This window comes from Ptychodera flava, chromosome 5 (assembly GCF_041260155.1).
Source record: "Ptychodera flava strain L36383 chromosome 5, AS_Pfla_20210202, whole genome shotgun sequence".
Classification (NCBI taxonomy): Eukaryota; Metazoa; Hemichordata; class Enteropneusta; family Ptychoderidae; genus Ptychodera; species Ptychodera flava.
Genome location: NC_091932.1, coordinates 15,784,350 through 15,804,560, shown reverse-complemented (window position 1 = coordinate 15,804,560; position 20,211 = coordinate 15,784,350). Strand labels below are relative to the sequence as shown.

The 20,211-nt window shown below is 37.6% G+C and overlaps 2 protein-coding genes across 2 annotated transcripts; one reads left to right on the top strand and one right to left on the bottom strand.

Annotated features, from left to right (window-relative positions):
* Positions 1 to 3,102: 3,102 nt before the first annotated feature.
* Positions 3,103 to 6,368, top strand: LOC139133134 (uncharacterized). The gene is made up of 2 exons (XM_070699557.1): positions 3,103 to 3,763; positions 4,648 to 6,368. Exons 1-2 carry the CDS (start codon positions 3,222 to 3,224, stop codon positions 5,765 to 5,767), a joined length of 1,662 nt encoding a protein of 553 aa, XP_070555658.1. The 5' UTR covers positions 3,103 to 3,221; the 3' UTR covers positions 5,768 to 6,368.
* A 111-nt stretch (positions 6,369 to 6,479) lies between these two features.
* LOC139132728 (uncharacterized) lies at positions 6,480 to 10,255 on the bottom strand. Its single transcript, XM_070698995.1, has 3 exons — positions 9,669 to 10,255; positions 8,400 to 8,736; positions 6,480 to 6,555 (listed from the first exon to the last, which is right to left on the bottom strand). The coding sequence occupies exons 1-3, from the start codon at positions 10,132 to 10,134 to the stop codon at positions 6,480 to 6,482; spliced, it is 879 nt and encodes a 292-aa protein (XP_070555096.1). The 5' UTR covers positions 10,135 to 10,255.
* Positions 10,256 to 20,211: the final 9,956 nt, after the last annotated feature.

Below are 20,211 nucleotides of genomic sequence, written 5' to 3'. Positions count from 1 at the left end.
CAGCGACTGTACAACGCCGACTTTATCAGACTTTTCATGATCTTCTATTCAAGAAGAAATGTTAATCTACACTTAGAGAGTGCAGTGATATGATTCAGACAATAGTAGTGATATACAGTCTGTGGTCCCTTATACCTTTAGTTGGAGTGATCCTGGCCGTCGACGTTTTGGGTCGCGGGTTTGTGGCACAGAGTCAATCAAATCCAGTAGCAATGGCTACGATGCGAATACTAGATTTTGACTCTTTGCGTAAGGTAATTGTGTGCGCACCTGGTTCAACTCCCTTTCGCAAGAGATGAACTTTACAAAATCCCCATCTGTATCCAGTTTTAACGGTAGTTGATGTAGATTCGTCGTCATCCAGCCATGCAGTGACCTGCCCACAACCACTACAGGTCAAAAAACCTAACATGATATGAGCTTTCTCGTGTTTGTATGGGGTTATATCAATTTTAAATTTTATTGTGCTGTTTGGTTCTGTTGATTCCCAAAAATTCTTTTCATCCACGCGCACCTGGTCCCCTCCAGTAGAGTCCCCATGCCAGCCACTCATCAGGATCGGAACGAGAGGGTTGGAATTTCCTGTCTCGGCGAGTACAGTAGACCAACACTGGGTACCTTTTAGTTTTGTGGTGTTAAGTAATGGCGAGGGGAAGGAAATGAGTTCCGTTTTGTCATCTGCAGATTGGCTTTGGGAAATGTTCGTCATTTGTTGAATTACCCCTGATAGAACGCTGCCAAACATTCGCGTCAAAAGGTTTCCGACCAGGGAATGGTATCGCACGCTTGGATGGCAATGGTCCACTGGACTTGCAAAAGTACCAGCTTCCCCTTGTTCGATGAGATCGCATAAAGCAGCTTTCATGTTAAGAGATGGCACGTTATAGTGCTCACTTAATGGTTTACTACAGCTATCTTCGTTGCTCTGACATGAATGGCCTCGGAAGCCAGTAACAAAATTCACGTATACCAGCTGTGGTCCGTCGGCCACCTGCAACACTTTTCTCCTAAATTCTTCTTGAGGAGAACAACCATAATGATAAGTATAATCATTTACACCACATTCCCACAGGAGGATATCGAGATCAGTAAAATTTAAGTAGTTTCCCATGCAATACGTATGAAACAAGCTTCCGGTGGCACCAAGTGCACCGTTGAATACTTCGACCTTTATATTCAGCACCTCTTCGAAATTGTTCTTAAGTTTTTCAACGTAGCAATTTCTCCGTCCGACAGAAGTCCCAGTTGAGATCGAGCCGCCACTGACCCCGATCCTTAAAGTCTTTTGTTTGAGCAAGATATTTTTGAAAACGGTCTCCAATGTAGGAAAAGTTGCAGAGTTTCCAAGAGCTTTTTGCTGTTCGTCTTTTTTGAATCCCGACTCAAGATCTTCAATATCCAAAATTTTATGAAGGTTGAGAAACCTTTGTTTCATGTCTTGTAACTGTGTTAGATTTGGTGTGTCTTTCAGCTTATTCCTATTATCGTTAGTAGTTTGACGTCCCGCATTTACAAAGTTACTCCCCAAATCTTCAGAGGTGAACGTTCACGTACCCACGAATACGCCCCCAATGAATACGAGGCGAAGAGCACAACTGCAAAGCATACCAAGACGATAAGAATGAACCCTACGAGCTGCATCCTGTGTCGAGATATCGCACGAGAATCATGTTGATCGTGTTGTACAGCCATACTTTGTATTGGCTGATATCTACTTCCAGTCTGGCAACAAAAGAAAGAGAAGTGGACATTAATGATATGTTTAAAGCAACGGCCGTAGAGGAAGTAACAGTCACCTGTATAATTAGCAAAATCTATCAGCAAATTTTACATAGGAGGACCTATGACACCAAACCCAAACAGGTTGTTCATCAGACCAGGCACATATTAATTGTTATCTGATGTTCAGTTTGTCTGACGAATACAAGGTATACTGCCGTATAAAGGATTTCACCGATTACTTTCCTGTAATAATTGATTTGCAATACAGCCAGGCATCATCCTATAAATGTAGTTATTGTTTTCCTTAGTCTGCCAAATTTTCATCAAATTAGTAATGACAGTAATACTGTCATCATAACAGCATAGACGGACGCTCCTCCATTTCGTCAAGTTGCACTTTGTGAATTGAAAATGCTATCAATACAGTGGGAAGACAAGGGGAATGCACAAAAGGTTAATTAAGAAAAGAACATTCATGAACCCATCGTCCTGAATTTGAGCTGTATCACTTCCTTAGCAAAGACCATAATACTCATTAACCAAATGTCGTCGGTTTTTACGTAACGTTCAACGTGTTAGAGTACGTGCATGCATCATGTCTTAGCGTTCAACAGCAAAAATACAAATGTATACCAGAAAATGTAGTAGTACGCTTCACCGAACAATGAGATATATGTTATCACTATGTGTAGCAGGTTTACAGTACTCTCAGAGTTTAATCACTAATTACAAAACTTTATTTAATATGCAAATGAGCTGTTAATTAGCTTGACACTGCTAAATACTTCACGGGGACAATTAGATATCCATCAGATCAACATTTGTAGCACGTTTCAATTAATTTAATGCTGTAATTTCAGAGTAATGTCACTAATTACTAAGTTCATTAAATATGCAAATGAGACCTAAATTAACTTGACACTGTTCAATGTTTCATATAACAATTAAATATTTATCAAATCAATATCTGCAGCACGTTTCACCAAATTTGGTGCCGTAATTTCAGAGTTACATACCTAATTACAAAGTTTATTATATATGCAAATGAACCCTTAATTAACTTCACACTACTAAATGCTTTACAACACAGTTAGATATCTGTCGGATAAGTATTTGCAGCAGTTTTCATCACATTTGATGCAGTTATTTCGGAGTTAAATCACTAATTATAAAACTTCATGAAATATGCAAATGAGCTAATTATTAACTTGACACTGCTCAATGCTTCTCAGTACAATTGGATATTTATCAGATCAACATCTGTAGCAAGTTTCATCAAATTTAATGCTTTAATTTCGGAGTAATATCAACAATTAAAAGTTCGTAAAAATGCAAATGAACCCTTAATTAACTCGACACAACTAAATGCTTTTCACCACAATTCCATTGGTCCGAGATCTTTTTGAAGAAGAAAGTTCACATGACTTTTGTCAATTGAGGGCGTACGACTTGGGACCACAGTATTTCCGGTATGTTTGGGGCAATGTTTACATTGCGTCATGGACAACGTTCATCGGAAGCGAGTTCCTGAACTCAGACAATTTTTGTCTGAGCGAGGAATAACATGCAGTAACACCCGGAAAGACAGACTTATTCAGCTAGTACTGCTAGCAACAGAACTAGATGTTCGCCCTTTAGAGCCTGACGATCACGAAATTTCGAGCAAAAGGCGCCGGACAGTAGCAGACGATCGAGATCCCGCCAATGCTGTCACTTTGCCGGACCCGATGGCGATTACGAGGTGGTCGAGTGACCTTCATTCTCTTCCAGCGGTAGAAATTGCCGATATTTTGATTTATTTATTGGACAAATGTGACTGGACACGGGAAAGGCTCAGTAATTATCGGAACGATAATGGATTTCTGCTGTTCAGGGATGGACACATCATTGATTTGAAAATCCACCGGATCGCAAACACGGAATACATCTATGTTATGTCAGACTGTGTACGCGAAACATCACAGCGTGAACAACCATATCGTACATGGTTTCTTATGAAGACGAACTCCAAAATCATCTCTGGTGGCTGCAATTGCGTAGCGTAAGTCAATGGTTTTACTTCATATTCTTTATTGCATGTACGTATAAATGTGTTCAGTTTCAATCAGTAGTTGTACTTCAGTGGGGGAATCCGTAAATTGACGTGAAAGCGCGTACGCGATCAGCGTAATTCACTGTCGCAAGATTTTCCGACTTATTCAGTTTCCGACAGACAAATGCAGATTTTATTTTTTGTGCTTTTTTTCTCGATGTTATCGCTTTTAACATTCCATTACCTCACTAACTCTGTGTGCCGCGTCTCGCCCCAACTTGTCAACAAAAGCCATGTGAGTATTATGCGAGATCAAGAGGTCAGAAGGTTATACATCGCTTATGACTATGCAAATATTCATTGTCATCTTAAAGATGATGTCATATATGAGTTATTTATAGCAACGCAAACTGATTTCGATATACCAGTCTGTGTGTATATGCGTCAACACGTACACTACAATCTTGCGTTCACTCTTCTCAAATGAAAAATAAAACTGAGTAAAATGACTTCTGATAGATTCAAATTTTTACAGTCGCTACTTATTAAAGCATCACATATGAAGGATGCATCTTTTCCTACGGTGCCTCTAAACTTTTGAACTCCCACTTGACATCAGAGATTCTATCAGCTTGGAAACCTTAACATGGAAACAGAAAAACTATCTGTTCACCGGAGCATATAGTGTTGTCCAACAGTAGAACACATCACAGAGCAAAACATTAACAGGGTTTAGACACATGCTTTTGAAACATTTGCTCAATGTGAACATGGCAATTGTTTGAGAATTTTGCTATGTAAACTCTTGTGCATTGATTAAACATGCCTCAACTATTGAAAAGATTAAATGATAACTAACATTTACCAAATTGTTTATTTGTTTTCTTTTACAGTGAGCATGGAACATGCAAACATTGTGTTGCGTTATTGTTCAGCATCAATGACTTCGACACACGCCACAAAGACAGAAGTACTCAAGTTGGTACAGATGTTCCTTGTAAATGGGATAAACCCAGAAAAGAGTCAAAGCCTATGGAAATTGATGACATTGATATCAGAAAGAATAAGTCAGAACTTGATAAACCAAAACCAACCATGTCAAACTATTATCCAGGTGCTATTCGAGATGACGAGGAAAAAAAAATCTTTGACATGAAGTTAGCAAAAGAAATGTATGAAATAGCAGATGATGATTCATGCTGGAAGAGGATGCTAGATCCACTTCCAGCAGTTGATGTACAAAAACCAAAAACAGTTCTTCAAATAGGCAACTCATTTAATGCTTACAATGATGGCAATTTCATTAGCTATTTGAGTGAATCTGTGACAAAAGCTGATATTGATTTCATTTCAACACTGACATCTGATCAGAGAGATTGTGAGGATTGGTTTTTGTACAGACAAGGGCGAATTACAGCTAGCATTGCACATGACATTCTTCACATGAAAGAAACTCAAAATTTGAATAATTACATAGTCCAAAAAATCATGTCTGGAAGTCACAGGGCTATACCATCAACCCACATTGATTTTGGTATTAAACATGAGCCTGTTGCTAAGCATTTGTACTATGAACAATACAAAGCGTTGCACAAAAAAGTAAACTTTGAAGATGTTGGTTTAATCATAAGTTCTGACAAGCCATATCTCAGTTCAAGTCCTGATGGGAGAGTGTCATGTGCATGCTGTGGGACAGGTCTGTGTGAAATCAAATGCTCCAGTAAACATCGAAATATATTTCCATGTGATATACCAAACATTGATCCTAAATACCATGTTTATTTGGATGTAGATGGTAAAGTATGTTTGAGGAAGTCATCAAAGTGGTATACCCAGATACAAGTGCAGCTTGCTACATGTAAACTACAATGGTGTGACTTTGTACTGTTTACAAGAAAATCTATTTCAATAGAGAGAATTTATTTTGATGAAACTTTCTGGAAAACCACTGAAGTAAAACTTACCACCTTTTATAAGAATTTCATTGTACCTAATGTTCTCAGTTATACATAAGATTGTATTTGTAAAAGCAGTGTAAAGGCAGTCACTTCTTCATCAGGAAATCTTGAAATTGAAATTTGTGGGAGGGGCAAAATAACCATGGTGCAACTGGAGCAAAGGTAGGGGAGGAGAATGATCGGGGGGGGGGGGGGGGGAGAGATGATGGGCTTGCTTCTATCTATGTAAGGCTTGAGGGCAAAAACCAGTAAAAAAGTCCAGCAGTTGGCAGAGTTTGTTTCTTGTTTTAAAATTTTATTCTAAACCAAAGCCAATGTTTTGTAATCTAGTAGACTGCATACGGTTTCTAGTTCAGTGAAAAGATGATATCATAAAGGTATTGGTTCTGGTCATTACAATGTGTAAAGGTAATTAGATGTGACTGAACCCAGAACATACTTGTACTGTTCTAAAGTTCTGATTGGAAAATTTCTGTAGCAAACCAGTTTGCTAACATACGCCAGCTGAGTAAATGTTGATCTATCATGAGATAGACTCAATAGCCTTTAATTATTTTGACATTGTATAAGAAAAATACAAAAAGAAAGTGTACAGTCATATTTTATTGGTTGAATAAATTTTCCATGTATAAGGATGTACATTATTGAAACTTGAATTGTTTGTCTATTGTCTTAATCTTTTCTTTTCCTTTGCTCTGTACAAAGGTTCACTCTCATCATGAAAAACATGCTTAATTACATTGTGGTGTGAAAGGATTATAATGCAACTAGATTTGTTCACTTTTATTGTAGGAGTACAATGACTCCCTTTCTGCTTCACTTGTGACATCAGAGAGGGAATGGCTGTAAAGAGATATCAAATATAAAATATGTTGTAAGAGAAATTTTATACTTGTAGTTAGTGAATTAGTTGGTTAGTTCAGTGGAATACTTGCTTGGGTTAGTTGGTTAGTAAGTAAATCAGTATTAGTAAGTAAACACATAAAATGATTTCTTCCCTTACAACACATTTTGTATTGACCTCTGTACAGTCATAACCTCTTTGATTTCACAAGAGAAGCAAAAAGTGAGTCACATTATTCCTACAATAAAAGTGAACAAATTTAAATGAATTTAATAATGAATGGCACTTTGTGGAACATTTGTAAATAGTTTTGGGAATTCTAGTGATATTTCTCATGTCCCCTGATATGATTGCAATGAGGTATCATGTAGAACCAAAGTAAAATGACTTGTGAACCCCGGTAACATTAATCTACAAATTACTCTTAGCATAGTCATCTGTACACCAACTATCTGTATGCATACAACAATTTCAAAAGCCCCTACAGAATGGAAAAGTGTCATTTCAAGTCTCAAAATCACACCCCCTCCCACCCTGTATAAAATGTAGTTTAACTATAACCAGTTCAACGGTAGAAGGGTTGGAATCATACTCTAAAGTAATGTGGCATCCGCATTGTCATTCCCCCTTTCATCACTTCCACAGATGAATTACCATAACAAAAGCACATGAAGGTTAGACTAGGTCAAGTCATACTCTTACACTATTACAATTTTTTGGAAGCAAATACATCCATTCTATACAGGAAAGTACAAGTTTTCATTCCTCACAAATTAACATCAAGGTAAATCACCACCTGTGGCAATGGTTAAAGTAGAAATGATAGTGTGAGCACCTGCATTGACTGTTTGAAGAGTGGATTAAAGTCCATTGCCCCTCCAAGATTATTATTCTATTGATATACCAACCCTATTTGCGCAAAAGAGGGGGAAGAAAATTACATATCCCACCAGCAACTTGGACCATTTGATTTGTTATACTTTTCATAGACAAGGGTAAGATTTGTGAAAGCATATGGAAATTTTTCATTCGCCCAATGGCCCTCTCAACATGGATCCTCAATCTGGCAATTTTCCTAGATGCAATAATCTCCTTAACATTCAGTCGCTTTCCCTTTCCCCTGAAACACTTACGAGTGAAAGGTGGGATTATTAACTTTGCTCTACGATCAAGAAGCATTTCATGGATATTAAATCCCCTGTCGGCCATTATACAATCACCAGGTTCAATTAAATCTAGAATGCCACTCTTTTCAGTTATGTACTTATCAGAAACATTGCCCCCCCACAACCTGGAAATAAAATTAAAACCACCATCAGGTGTAACACCAACAAGACACTTGTATGTGTTGTGAGACTTATAGCTACTATATGTTGTAATTTGGGCTTTGGGTGTTCGTGGCTTATCAATAAAAAATTCTGTACAATCAATAACAGTTCTAGTCCTAGGGAAATCTCGTTTAAATGATGGGGGCATATATTTATCAATTTGTGATCGACTCGGCCAAGGAAGATTTTCAAATACTGCTGCCATATATGAAATCCATGTTGTAAATATTTGAGATATACGTGTTTTTGAAACACCAAACAGATCAGCTACAAAGAAAGCCACCAACCCTAAGCGTAACCGTATTAAAGTTAAAATATATTCCTGATATTTTGTTAGTTTTCGTTTTGGCCCTGGTTTTTTGCCCTGCCTTTGATACTTTTTGTTCTCAGAACTGTTGCTACTACTCCAGTATTTCAAATACGTTTCAGCCTTATCTAGAACACCAAAGAAACCATCCAGTGACTTTCGATTTGAAATCCTGCATAGTTTTGTACTGATATATCGATTCAAACACTTTCTCAAGGAGCAACTCCCGTCGTAGTACATCTTTGTCAAAAATATGCTTGCAGCTTCAGACATATCAATGATTTGTTCTCCTGTCAAATCTGTCTGTGTTTCACGATCACAAGTTACTGTCATTTTACAGTGTTTAGGTACGCCCATAGAATACTTGTTATCTTCACATGGCACAGCATGTCGTTTATGTGTTCCTCCTGACATGGGCATCACTCTAGTCCTTGAAACGCCACTCAAGTTTGCTTTAACTGTTGTATCACCAACCACACAGATGTAGTCATGTTCACTGCTGGGTGATTCACACACATCAGCACATTTTACAGCAGAGTACATTTCTGTAAATAATAAACACACAAATATTTGATAAATAAGATCACAATACTTTACAAGAAATATTTAATGGAAAGTCATATTTTACAAGTTTCTCATACATAAAAAGACTGAACTCTTCATGACTCAAAAACACATGTATGGCAGAGTTTAAAATTAAGTATTGTTGGAAAACCTGGACACTGTGAACAATTTTACATATAAACATCCAAAATTTTTTTAAAAAATGTCAGAAATCCAAACTAAAAAGACATTAGCTATAATTTGTTGAAACAAATTCGTAACCCATTCCAAAATATACTCACATATATATTCACAGATAATCTCAGATTTCCAAGAATACAAATGTATCACTGGGCTCACTGCTTATTCATAACATGGTTGACATGTAACTGGCAACTATCTATATGATGTGATTTTAACCAGCTACATCATAACACCAACAATATTATACATCTAGGGTATGGAACAGGCCAAATTATCTTTATGTGAATTTCTATTTATACTAAAAATGACAGCAATATTTGTTAATGCAATTGTTCATAATGCAATTCAATTTATTTCCACAGAATAAAAATTGAATTGAATATGAATTTCAGGTTTGGCTTGCCCTGCAAATTTTAATGATAAGGTTTTCTGTCAATCATTTATTTTGGCCGCAAAAAGATTAGCCTTTGTTTCACAAATATTTAAATATGGAAGATGTCATGACAGCTAGGTATCACTCTGGTTACGGTATGTATAAATCATCCCTACGGGCTAAACCTATGTCAAATGGAGCTCAGAACACTAGGATGTTATTTTTCTTGGCACACATACAATACCATACGAAATCAAACATTGTACCTTCACCATGAACGTACAGAGAAGAGTCCATGGATTGACACAATGATTGTGTACGCTAATTTGAATTAAGCATGCTTATTTCCACACTTACTGGAAGGAGTATCGTCTGATCCTAACTGAATTTCATAACCAACGCCATTGTAGAGATCGTCTACGACCATGTCCACTTCCGTTATCGGTATATCGCAGACATCCTTATCGGCAGACTCTGATCGATCTTGCCGATCGCGATGTTGTGAGAGCTTCGTGATCACACCAGTGGAACGCACCGTGATAGGTTGTTTCCAGTTGTTATAGTCAAAGAGCACTGGAACTGGGAACTCGTTGGTCGGCCCCTTATTGCCTGGAAAATGTCTCGAACAGACGCGGGAATAGTTGTTGGGTGACCAGTCATCCTTACGGCGCATCATAGAAATCCATTGCTGGCGAAGTCGACGATGCTTTTCAGTTGGGAAAGCATGAAAAGTTACGTCACGCAATCCAGGATACTTAGCAACGTTCTTCTTTTTGCGCAAACTAATAGTACAGTTAGGGGCAGCGCAAAACCAGTTCACCATTTTCAGGCAATTTCGTTTCACAGGAAGTATGACATCGAGTTCCAGGCAGACAGTGTTTCATCAACTCAAAATAGCCGCCATGTTGAATTTTGGTCCCATTACCCCCAACGGTTTGTAAAAATGATGACGTCATTGCAGCGCCCTCACGCGACAAAAGTGCTCTTTTTCAATAACTCGGAACTCAGGAATTATATATGTGTCGGATCACTATCTGCAGCAGATTTCATCACATTTGGTGCAGTTATATCGGAGTTATATGATTAATTACAAAACTTCATAAAATATGCAAATGAGCTATTTATTAACTTGACACTGCCCAATGCTTTTAAGTATAATTAGATATATATCAGATCAATATTTGTTGCAAGTATCATCAAGTTTGGTGCGGGAATTTCAGAGTTATCTCACTTATAACAAAAGTTCATTAAATATGTAAATGAGAAGATAATTGACATGACACTCACAGTATCATGATAATGTTCTGAGATTGTCATCTGTGAAAAGATTCATGAAATTTTGTGCAGTATTTCTTGATATATATCTACACTGTCATTACCGTCTCCATAGAGAAACCATTGTACGGAAAAAAACGATATTGCATAACTTCATTAATATGCAAGCCACACTAACCAAAATCTAATCAGTTCTTGCAAGTAGCATATGGTACCTGTCTACCAAAGTTGACTTGAATTCGTTCAGGCGTTTTTGAGTTATCGTGTAAACAGACAGACAGACAGACACACACACACACACTAACATACACACACACACACTGACAGACAGACAGACATCGCTATGACATTAGCCCACGTGTTTACACACGTCAGCTAAAAAGTGAAACACTTAGCATAAATATTGACAAAATTGTCAAAAGTTACAGCGAATGTAGTCAGAAATGTTATGTGCGTTTTCTGCCCCTTTTAGGCACATTACTGTTACTACATAATTGACTTTAATACTATGCATTGAGCGGAATATATCTGGTGGCCTTTTTCCCCATTTACTGGACAGCTTTCTGTTCACAATCAAAACCTTAAGCTTACAACCGTTACATTTGCTGAACCAATTCAAGAAGGCAAAGTTTTTCTTGTACGCATTTAAGTGGTCCTAGTATTGTGTAGCCTTGGTTTTAACCTTTCCATGTATGAAGTCATTTTGTGTTGACAATTTTATATGCAGTTTATATCACAGCATCGAATCGTGTACATGAATTTTCAGGAAGGGAATAGAGTCTTATCCACAAGGCTTTTCGGGGAGTCTCACAAAAATACAATAAAACCAAAACATCCTCCCTCCGTCCTCCGTAAGTAAAATTAAAATTTATTTACATGTCATCCACTCACGTAGGTGGACGATAAGTTGCCGTGCATAATTCTGCAGCTGACGTTTTCAGCCACCAGTGGGGCAGTATATCAAAGATAATCCTTATTTAATGAAGTTATCGAGAACCCCACAATTCAAATCAGATCACCTTGGAAGAAATGAAGCTTTCGCTTGCGCGTTGCATTGGTCTTCTCTTCTACACGCGCAAAGTTAATTTTTACAGTTTATATAAGCTATTTTAGTGATTGTTTGTTGTGAGCTTCTAAAATACATGACATTTTTCCATTTATTAATCTGCAGCCGACTGTGGTCTTTTATTTGTTCTAACTATATTAAGCTTTCTTTCAAGAAAAACGTGTTTATATTCCTAGAGGAATTTTCCTGACAATGTTCATTCAAAGTTCCTATACTTTGAATTGAAGATGCAACACTGTCGACCTTTGTCCGTCATGCTTGTGTACGCGTTTTCTATGTTATATGCTAAATTTTTGTTTAGCCACTTTTTTAGAGCCAAGAAAGAAAGTCACTGACAGCAATGAAATCATCGACAGAGAGAATCAGGTAACGCCTGTCATCTCCAAACCACCTACTCAAAATATGCCCTGACGAAAAGTGAAAGATCACCTGTTCGATGATTCGCCATGCCACACAATGGGAAATTGAGAATAACAGTACAATAAACACGTGTATGATTATTTCTGAACTTTAGCTGATTTCCCACCCCTCCCTCCCTTCCTCCCTCCCCTCTGTCTGTCTGCCGGCCAGTCTCTCTCTGTATCTGTCTCTCTGTCTCTGTCTCTGTCTCTCTCTCATATCACGGAGGTCTCTTTGTGCGATATAATGATTTTGATGATGAGTAAAAGTCAGCAGTTTTCAACATTCTTTTAAAAACAACCGAGAGTGGTTGTATTCCATTCGCGAGCGCTGTATTTTAAAACCAATATTAGTTGCCCAAGCAAATCACCTTCTTTGCCGTCACAGAAAATGAATGAAATCAAAATCAAAATAAAGGTGAATTGCATCGATGGCGGTCGATGGCGGTGTGAACTGTTGAAGTACTTTACTAAATCTTTCTTGTACCTATTTCTGCAAAGAGTGAATGCTATTCGACACTAGCCCTCATTTTCTTGACAGTCACTATGGCATGTCTCGAAAAAGTAATTTTATATATCTTAGCATCTGAACGGGGCGAAGAGCTAAAAACTATAACAATCACTTCAAATGCCTCGACACGAAACATGAAGTTCTGCAAAGTATTGAAACGAATACGATTGAGCACTAAATATTAAGGTGGTAGAGTCAAGTTGGTTTAATGGCTAGCCACAACGTATTATGGAGTCTATGCACATTAAACTGCATCCAGCAAACGCTAGCAAAGATTCCGACAATGCACAATTTCGATTTGACAGGAAAAAGTATCTTCTTCCCCTTGTTGTATTATCAAACTAATATCGTATATTTGGTATCATACCATTTTCCAACAAAAGTGTTTATATCAGAAATGAACAATCATAGCAACCCTATTACCCAAAACTATGGTCGAAGAAAGCATTCACAATAACTTACCTCAGGTTTGAGAGCAGTAAAGTGAGTCTTTTTTTATTTTGCACGGTACGTTTGGTACCACTGGCGCAAGCTGACGTCACAGTCATTTGCTTTCAAGCTGGAACACATAAATACCTTATTAGTACTCACGGTTGGTGTAGTTTTAATTTGGCGATTGATCAGTTTTGCCCCGAAACATATTCGATGGTTGTCTGTTGGCATGCATCATCGTCAATGAAATATGCCGTCAAAAATACTGCTTGTGTAAATGCTTCCATATTCAGTTTAATGTTTCCATCAGTAAAATTACGCAGATATGTGCGCATTTAGGAGCATTATTACCGTCGTATTAGGGGCTTAAATTATTGTTTCTTTTGCCAGAGCTATGTTTTCTCTAGCTCTGAAGTTAATGTGTGAGTTCTCGGCATAGGCCTGATTCATGATGTTTATTGTCGAATTATAATATAGATTGTTTTTCTGTTTCGCGAGGGATCACCTTGTTACTAGGATTACTCCCCATTATTAAAAGCGTGCATATTTGTGTTAGGTATGTTTTTCAGCAAGTTTTGTCCAAATATCGGTCATTAAACGTCAGGCACTCGTCCAATACCTTTCAATTAATGAAGACGACCTAACTCAGATTTGTTCAAATAATGACATATTTAGATAGTTATTATTTACAGAACCTTTGCCTCATATTTACACAAAATCTCTTCTCTGAAACCATTTGTCGGACAGATTTCATGCTTTATGTTGATTGATTTTGCATTCTAATTAAAAGTTTGAGTCTGTGAACAGGGAAAACATGACGTGCCATGGCAACCATTATATGACATGAAGGTAACAGATGTGTGCACCTTATAAGGTGAACAGTAACGTTTGAGCGAACAAATACAAAACTACTAATTAGTGCAGCACTGCTTTAGGTATAGACGTGGCAAACAACTAGGAATTTTAACATGAAGTTACCAGTTTGTGAAGGGGGCTATCAAATATGCACTGTAACCTTCTGTTTCCCTAAATATTACAGGAATTTGTTGCATCTTGGGAATTAAAAAAAATAATAACCGTATCTCATTTGTCTGACAGTTTATTGTAATTCATTACATTTATGTAAATCGACAGACAACCTCCTGAACTGATGGCATGTAGCTAAGAGCTTGATCGACTTTGCTCACGACCGGTTAAATATGAACTTTCCGAAATGCTCTTAATATTTTAAGCTGCCCCTCTAAAATCTCCCGACGACCCTTCCTGGTGTGTTTGTGAACGCATCCTTAATAAGTAAGATTGGGAAAACAATCGCATATTGATTTTAATGATTTTTTTCAGTTTCTCTCCAAAAATATCTTCTTCTCTTAAACGTCTATTAATGGCTTTGAATTTCTGTTTTCGGCTTTGCTTCTGGATGACCTCATTGGTATATTTATATAGTGTGTATAATTGCAGTTGTAGGACTAATTTCCTCAGCTCCGGTTAGACTTTATTTTGCTTTGAACTGCCCAGGAGACTGATTTCAAATTTGATTTTCGGCTTCCTCGAGATGACTGGAGTCTAATTCTTGCAAATAATGATGAAATTTGAGCAGATGTATAATTTCATTCTACCAGTTACTGCCATTTGTCGCGGTACATTTTTTGTCCTTGTGTTAAACGTCTTCCCACATCTCACAAAGTGAACGTTTCTGAACCAACACATTCGTGCCTAATGCTAACGAGGTGAAGATCACACAAGCAGAGAATGGCATGACGACACTAATCAACTGTACGAGTGGCATGCTCTGTCGAAATATCAGAAGGGAAAGTTGTTCGTGTTATGTGGTAACGACTGCAAGCCATGCAACAAATGAAACAAAAGCGGACAAATTAATGATATTCATAACTTGAGGGCAATATGAAGTATGTGCAGTTAGAATATTTTATAGAATGTATGTCACATTTCACTTATGGTAGTATGCGCCTCAAAAACGAAAGACAAACTTTTGCTGACAATCTATTCTTAAGGAATTTTCAACCATTCTCTTTCACACTCAAGAATAAAAATCGGAAGTTACCGCGCAAATTTTAGTAACCTAATATTTACCAATATTTGACATTAAGAATGCTCGCCACTCCAGTTTTAACTCTATGGAGAAAAATAAATTTTTTCTACTTTGGAAAGACTTAGAGCTTTAAAATGTGCTCCCACAAGTGGTAGATTAGAAAAGAATTGTAAAGTTTGAGAGTCTAAATATCTGTACCTGAGGCGCATTCTACACTGCCTTAACACAACATCTTGGCCGATATCGCACACAGTGCGTAACTAAGCGGCTGACGGGGTTTCTAACACAAGTATGTCGATGTCTGAAATAATCTTTATTCATAAAGTTTTCCATAAATCCCATGGGCCATTTCTGTGATTTTGTTGATAGCCATGTTTTCCTTGTTGTAACGGTACGTATATGTGTTGTTTTTTTATTAGGGAAGCGATTTCGATCAATCAGGAGATTATTTTGCCAATATTTGTTCGGAAACTTTAAGGTTCTGATAGAAAGTGAAATCGCCCTTTGCGTGCCATCTCCATGCTTAATACTTTGACTGAATGTGTGCCTTGACGACAGGATAAAACATCAGCTAGTTGATGATCGAATTCCAGGATGAAACTAGAGTCATTTCGAAGCATGGTCACGGTTTTTACATACTTAAACTGATCTCTCTCTCTCTCTCTCTCTCTCTCTCTCTCTCTCTCTCTCTCTCTCTCTCTCTCTCTCTCTCTCTCTCTCTCTCTCTCTCTCTCTCATGTACATTAGCGGATTCATATGGTGCAATGATTGCGATTACCCCATATTTCTGCCCCATCAGCATTGGTAATATCATTGTATCAAACAGTTTAAAATATTGGAAATGTAAAGTACCAGTATGTCTTATCATACGAAAGATGCAACCCATAGCATTCCTAGGTTGATCTCCGAGGGCACTATTACAGTTCCCTTTTGTCTGCTATGGGTAATTGCCATGCGAAAGCTACTGGAATTGATACCCGGATTCTTCACCATCATAATTCAGTTCACTTCTGTTTGCCGTTAGGGAATTGTCATGCGACAGGTCGTCGGGATACATGAACAGAGTAGAAACTCTTAGTCTTCAAAGTTAACACCATTTTATTTGTTACGTGTAGAAGTTACATATTGGCAACGGCCCGCTGATGATAAAAAGCTGCTATATATAAGCTATTACTTCAGTTTATATTATCTCAGCTGCATTATTGTATATTCAATTGAATCCACAAGTTATAATAACTAAAGGTGAAATAATAAGCGGCAATAATGGCCGAACGTAATATCAGGACAAACACTGAATAGCGTCTTTGGAACTAACTGTTGGCCATCACGTCGAATGTTGGCGATCAATTAATACTCATGATGTGACATGTACTAACCTTTACAAAACGAAATTGTTCTGACCAAATTGACCCACTTTGCATCGTGATTCGCCAAATTCAGACGTCACAACAACGTGTTGGCGGTCAAACTAAGTCCAAACACGTCTGAAGTCTCATTCAAAATCCCGTGCCCGCGAAAACCCGACAAATTGTAGGGCGCCACCAGCGGCAGTACTAAAAATATTTGTAATGTGGAAGTAAGAAATTGCAGCGATCAAAAAAAATTTCCAAATATGCCAAAGTAGAAGCGGCGATTCCGATGTAATAACGATTTATTTTTTCTCCTGGCCTTACATAAAATGTCTCAACCTTTGAACCGGACAAAGCGACGAACGTTCTGCAGGTGTGCGTCATCTCGGTAACAGCACTTATAGCTTTGACCTAGACGTTTCTTCTTGACATCATCAAACCTAATTGTCTGTAATAACTTACACCTTTCATTTTATGACCAATAAAGAACCACTGCATCTCTTTTTCAATACTTCCCCTCGTCTAAAGACAATAGTGTGCTATAGAATTTCACATTAACAGACGTTTTTCATTCAGCACAAAACGATACAAGCACTCTTAAGGGTCTTTCAATCAAATTGGGGTATCACTAAATACTATAACCTCATCTGCATACAATGCCTGTGTAAAATCGGCAAATTGCTGATGGGATTCGAACTCACAACGTACGTCACCAAATCCGATAAGAAATTCAAATTTATTGTTTGTTTCAACATATCTTGTGTCACATCAACTGAAACATACCTTGAATCTCCCTGTAGGCTCAGCAAAATCAAACCTACCATCCAGTATCAAACGCGTGATGTTGAAATTTAAGCTGACATTGATTGACATCTTCTAAGAATCTTATGAGAATGCATTACATCTAATAAGAAACTGTATGTCGGAAAAAATGAATGTGGGAGTGTTTACAATTTCTCAATATTTTCCAAAATATGACATCTATCAGAGACACCAACGACAGAATTCAATCATAGATGGCTCTACAAAAAATGACGGTAGGCTAATACAACAAGAAAACGTCAAGCAGAAGTACCGTGTGCTCTTAACTTTCTTTTGGCTCGCTCTCATGCACAAATATTTTGCAGTATCCGATCTTCACTTGCCCCTCAGGCAAAATCATTTGTAAAAATGTTTCTTATTTAACAGATACACCACACATTGAAAATTCAGTAAACATAGGGAGTGACAACCTTTTTAAATGTTTTCACTGGTTATCAGCTGGTCTTCTTCTCAAAGAAGCCTATTGAAATTTCAGTTCATTCGGTTTGTTTCACAGAGAATGTTTTATGCAAGCATATCATAGCTTTGTTTTCTGTGACTTGTTGAAATAAAAAACTTATAAGCTGTTCTTAACATCGGCATGTTTCATTGACAAGTTTAAGAAAGATGTCTTAGCAGATATTTAAAGAGGTAACTGAGGTAAGGTTACCATGCACACAATAATAAAACAAAAAACCCATCCAAAGCAAGGTGCTGCAAAGAAGTATGAAATGTTACGCATTGACCTTCAGTAACATAACCTATTAAATTCGAATAACTTTCAATTAAACATTTATAAGTTTATCTAAAATGATATCGTACATTATTAACAAAAAAATCCGAACAAGTGAACATGTGTTATTATATGTCAGCAGATAATCTTTAAAGCCTTTGATTATCTATCTATCTATCTATCTATCTATCTATCTATCTATCTATCTATCTATCTATCTATCTATCACTTTAGTTTGATGCAGATGTATAGCTCAACGTATATAAAGTTCAAATTTATATATTAACTGTAGTAACCTTTGATCGAGTAAAATATGTTAAGCATTTAAAATGCCCCTAAACAACCAAATACCACAGTGGTGAGGATGGTTGATTATATCAAATCAAGGAAAATTAATTTAATGAAATGTATAGATACTCTGCTAATAGTCGCAATGATTTGAAAAAGCTGGCAGCCATCATGGCGCCCTCTACAGATGTACTGACTCAATTCTTGCCTTGAGTAGAAATCTATTTTTGCTGGCACGCGATAAAATTGACAACAAACACAGATATAATGACAAGTCCCTTACGAAAATATTAACGTCAAATATAATGGTAAGATTTCACCTGACATTTTAAATTGTTATTCTTCAAGCATCAAAAAGAATGAAATTTTATTCAAGATGCAAGATGATTTGACACTGTACAATGTTAACTTTCTCTGCAATGTTAATATGTACTACGGACAATGCACTGGTATGGTTTTGTGCGATCAAATGCGTGATTCGATCTATCGTTAGTCCGAGCGACTCTGGCCGCTGAATCTTGGCCAATGTCTTTTGGTACAGAGTCAAGCCAGTAGTAATTGCTACAATGCGAATACTGGATTTCGACCAATTGCGTAGGGTAATTGTGTGCACACCTGGTTTTGCTCCCTTTCGCAAAAGGAATACTCTACAAAATCCCCACATAAACTCAGTTTTTACAGTAGTTGCTGTGGATTCGTCATCATCAAGCCATGCGGTAACCTTCCCACAATTCTTGCAGGTTAGAGAACCTAACATTATGTGAGCTGTTTCACGTTCGTATGGTATAATGTCAATTTGAAATTTGATTGTGGTATTCGGTTCTCTTGACTCCCAGAAGCTCTTTTCGTCCACGCGGGACTGGTCTTCTGCAATGGACCCTTCATGCCAACCATTATTCAGAATGGGCACAAGAGGGTTAGTGTTTCCTGTCTCGGCGATCGCAGTTGACCAGCATTGGGTACCTGTTAGTTTTGTAGTGTTAATTAAAGGCAAGGGTAAAACAATGGGTTCATTTTTGTCTTCTGTAGAGAGAGGGTGCGAAGGTTGCGTCATTTGTTGAATAATTCCCATCAAAACGTGGCCAAACATTCGCGTCAAAAAGTTTCCAACCAGTGCATGATATCGCACGTTCGGATGGGCATTGTCCACAGGACTAAGTAAAAAACGAGCTTTCCCTTGTTCGATGATATCGCACAAGGCAGCTTTCATATTAAGTGATGGCACGTTATAGTGCTCACTTAATGGTTTACTACAGCTATCCTCATTGGATCGGCATGAATTGGCTGGAATGCCCATGACAAAATTCACATATACCAGCTGTGGTCCATCGGGAACCTGCAGCACCTTTCTTGTGAATTCCTCTTGAGGAGAACATCCGTAATGATAGTTATAATCATTGAAGCTGCATTCCCATAACAGCACATCGAGATCAGTTAAATTCAAGTAATTGTCCATACAATATGTATGAAACAAGCTTCCGGTGGCACCCAATGCACCGTTGAATATCTCCACTTCTGTATGCAGGATTTCTTCCAAATTATTTTTAAGCTTTTCAACATAACAATTCCTCTTTCCGACGTAAGTTGCAGTGGAGACCGAGCCACCACTGACTCCAATCTTTAAAGTCCTTTGTGTGAGAAGGACCTTTTTAAAAACGGTTTCCAATTTAGGAAAAGTTGCTGAGTTCTTCAGACTTTTTTTATATTGTCCTTTATTTAACCCCGATTCAAGGTCTTCAAGATCTAAAATTTTAAAAAGATTGAGAACCCTTTCTTCTGTAGCTTGTAGCTCGGTTGAATTCGAAATATTCTCAAATCTATTTCTCTTATCAGGAGTTTGATGTTCTGCATTTTCAAACTTACGAGTTAACGCAGTTGGCGGTGGAACGTTTTCGGCCTTGAGTTTAAATGTCTCCAAAATCTTCAAAGGTGAACGCTCTTGTACCAATGTCATTCTGCCTAATGCGAACGAGGTGAAAACCATACAAGCAGAGCAT

Bases quoted from the DNA above. Each gene is read 5' to 3' on its own strand.
- LOC139133134 (XM_070699557.1), top strand. From the start codon at position 3,222: ATGGACAACGTTCATCGGAAGCGAGTTCCTGAACTCAGACAATTTTTG. The intron at 3,764-4,647 runs GTAAGTCAATGG...TTTCTTTTACAG, and splicing joins GGTGGCTGCAATTGCGTAGC to TGAGCATGGAACATGCAAAC.
- LOC139132728 (XM_070698995.1), bottom strand. From the start codon at position 10,134: ATGGTGAACTGGTTTTGCGCTGCCCCTAACTGTACTATTAGTTTGCGC. The intron at 8,737-9,668 runs GTAAGTGTGGAA...TATTATTTACAG, and splicing joins ATCAGACGATACTCCTTCCA to AAATGTACTCTGCTGTAAAA. The intron at 6,556-8,399 runs GTGTTTGAATCG...ATCTCTTTACAG, and splicing joins GGGAGTTGCTCCTTGAGAAA to CCATTCCCTCTCTGATGTCA.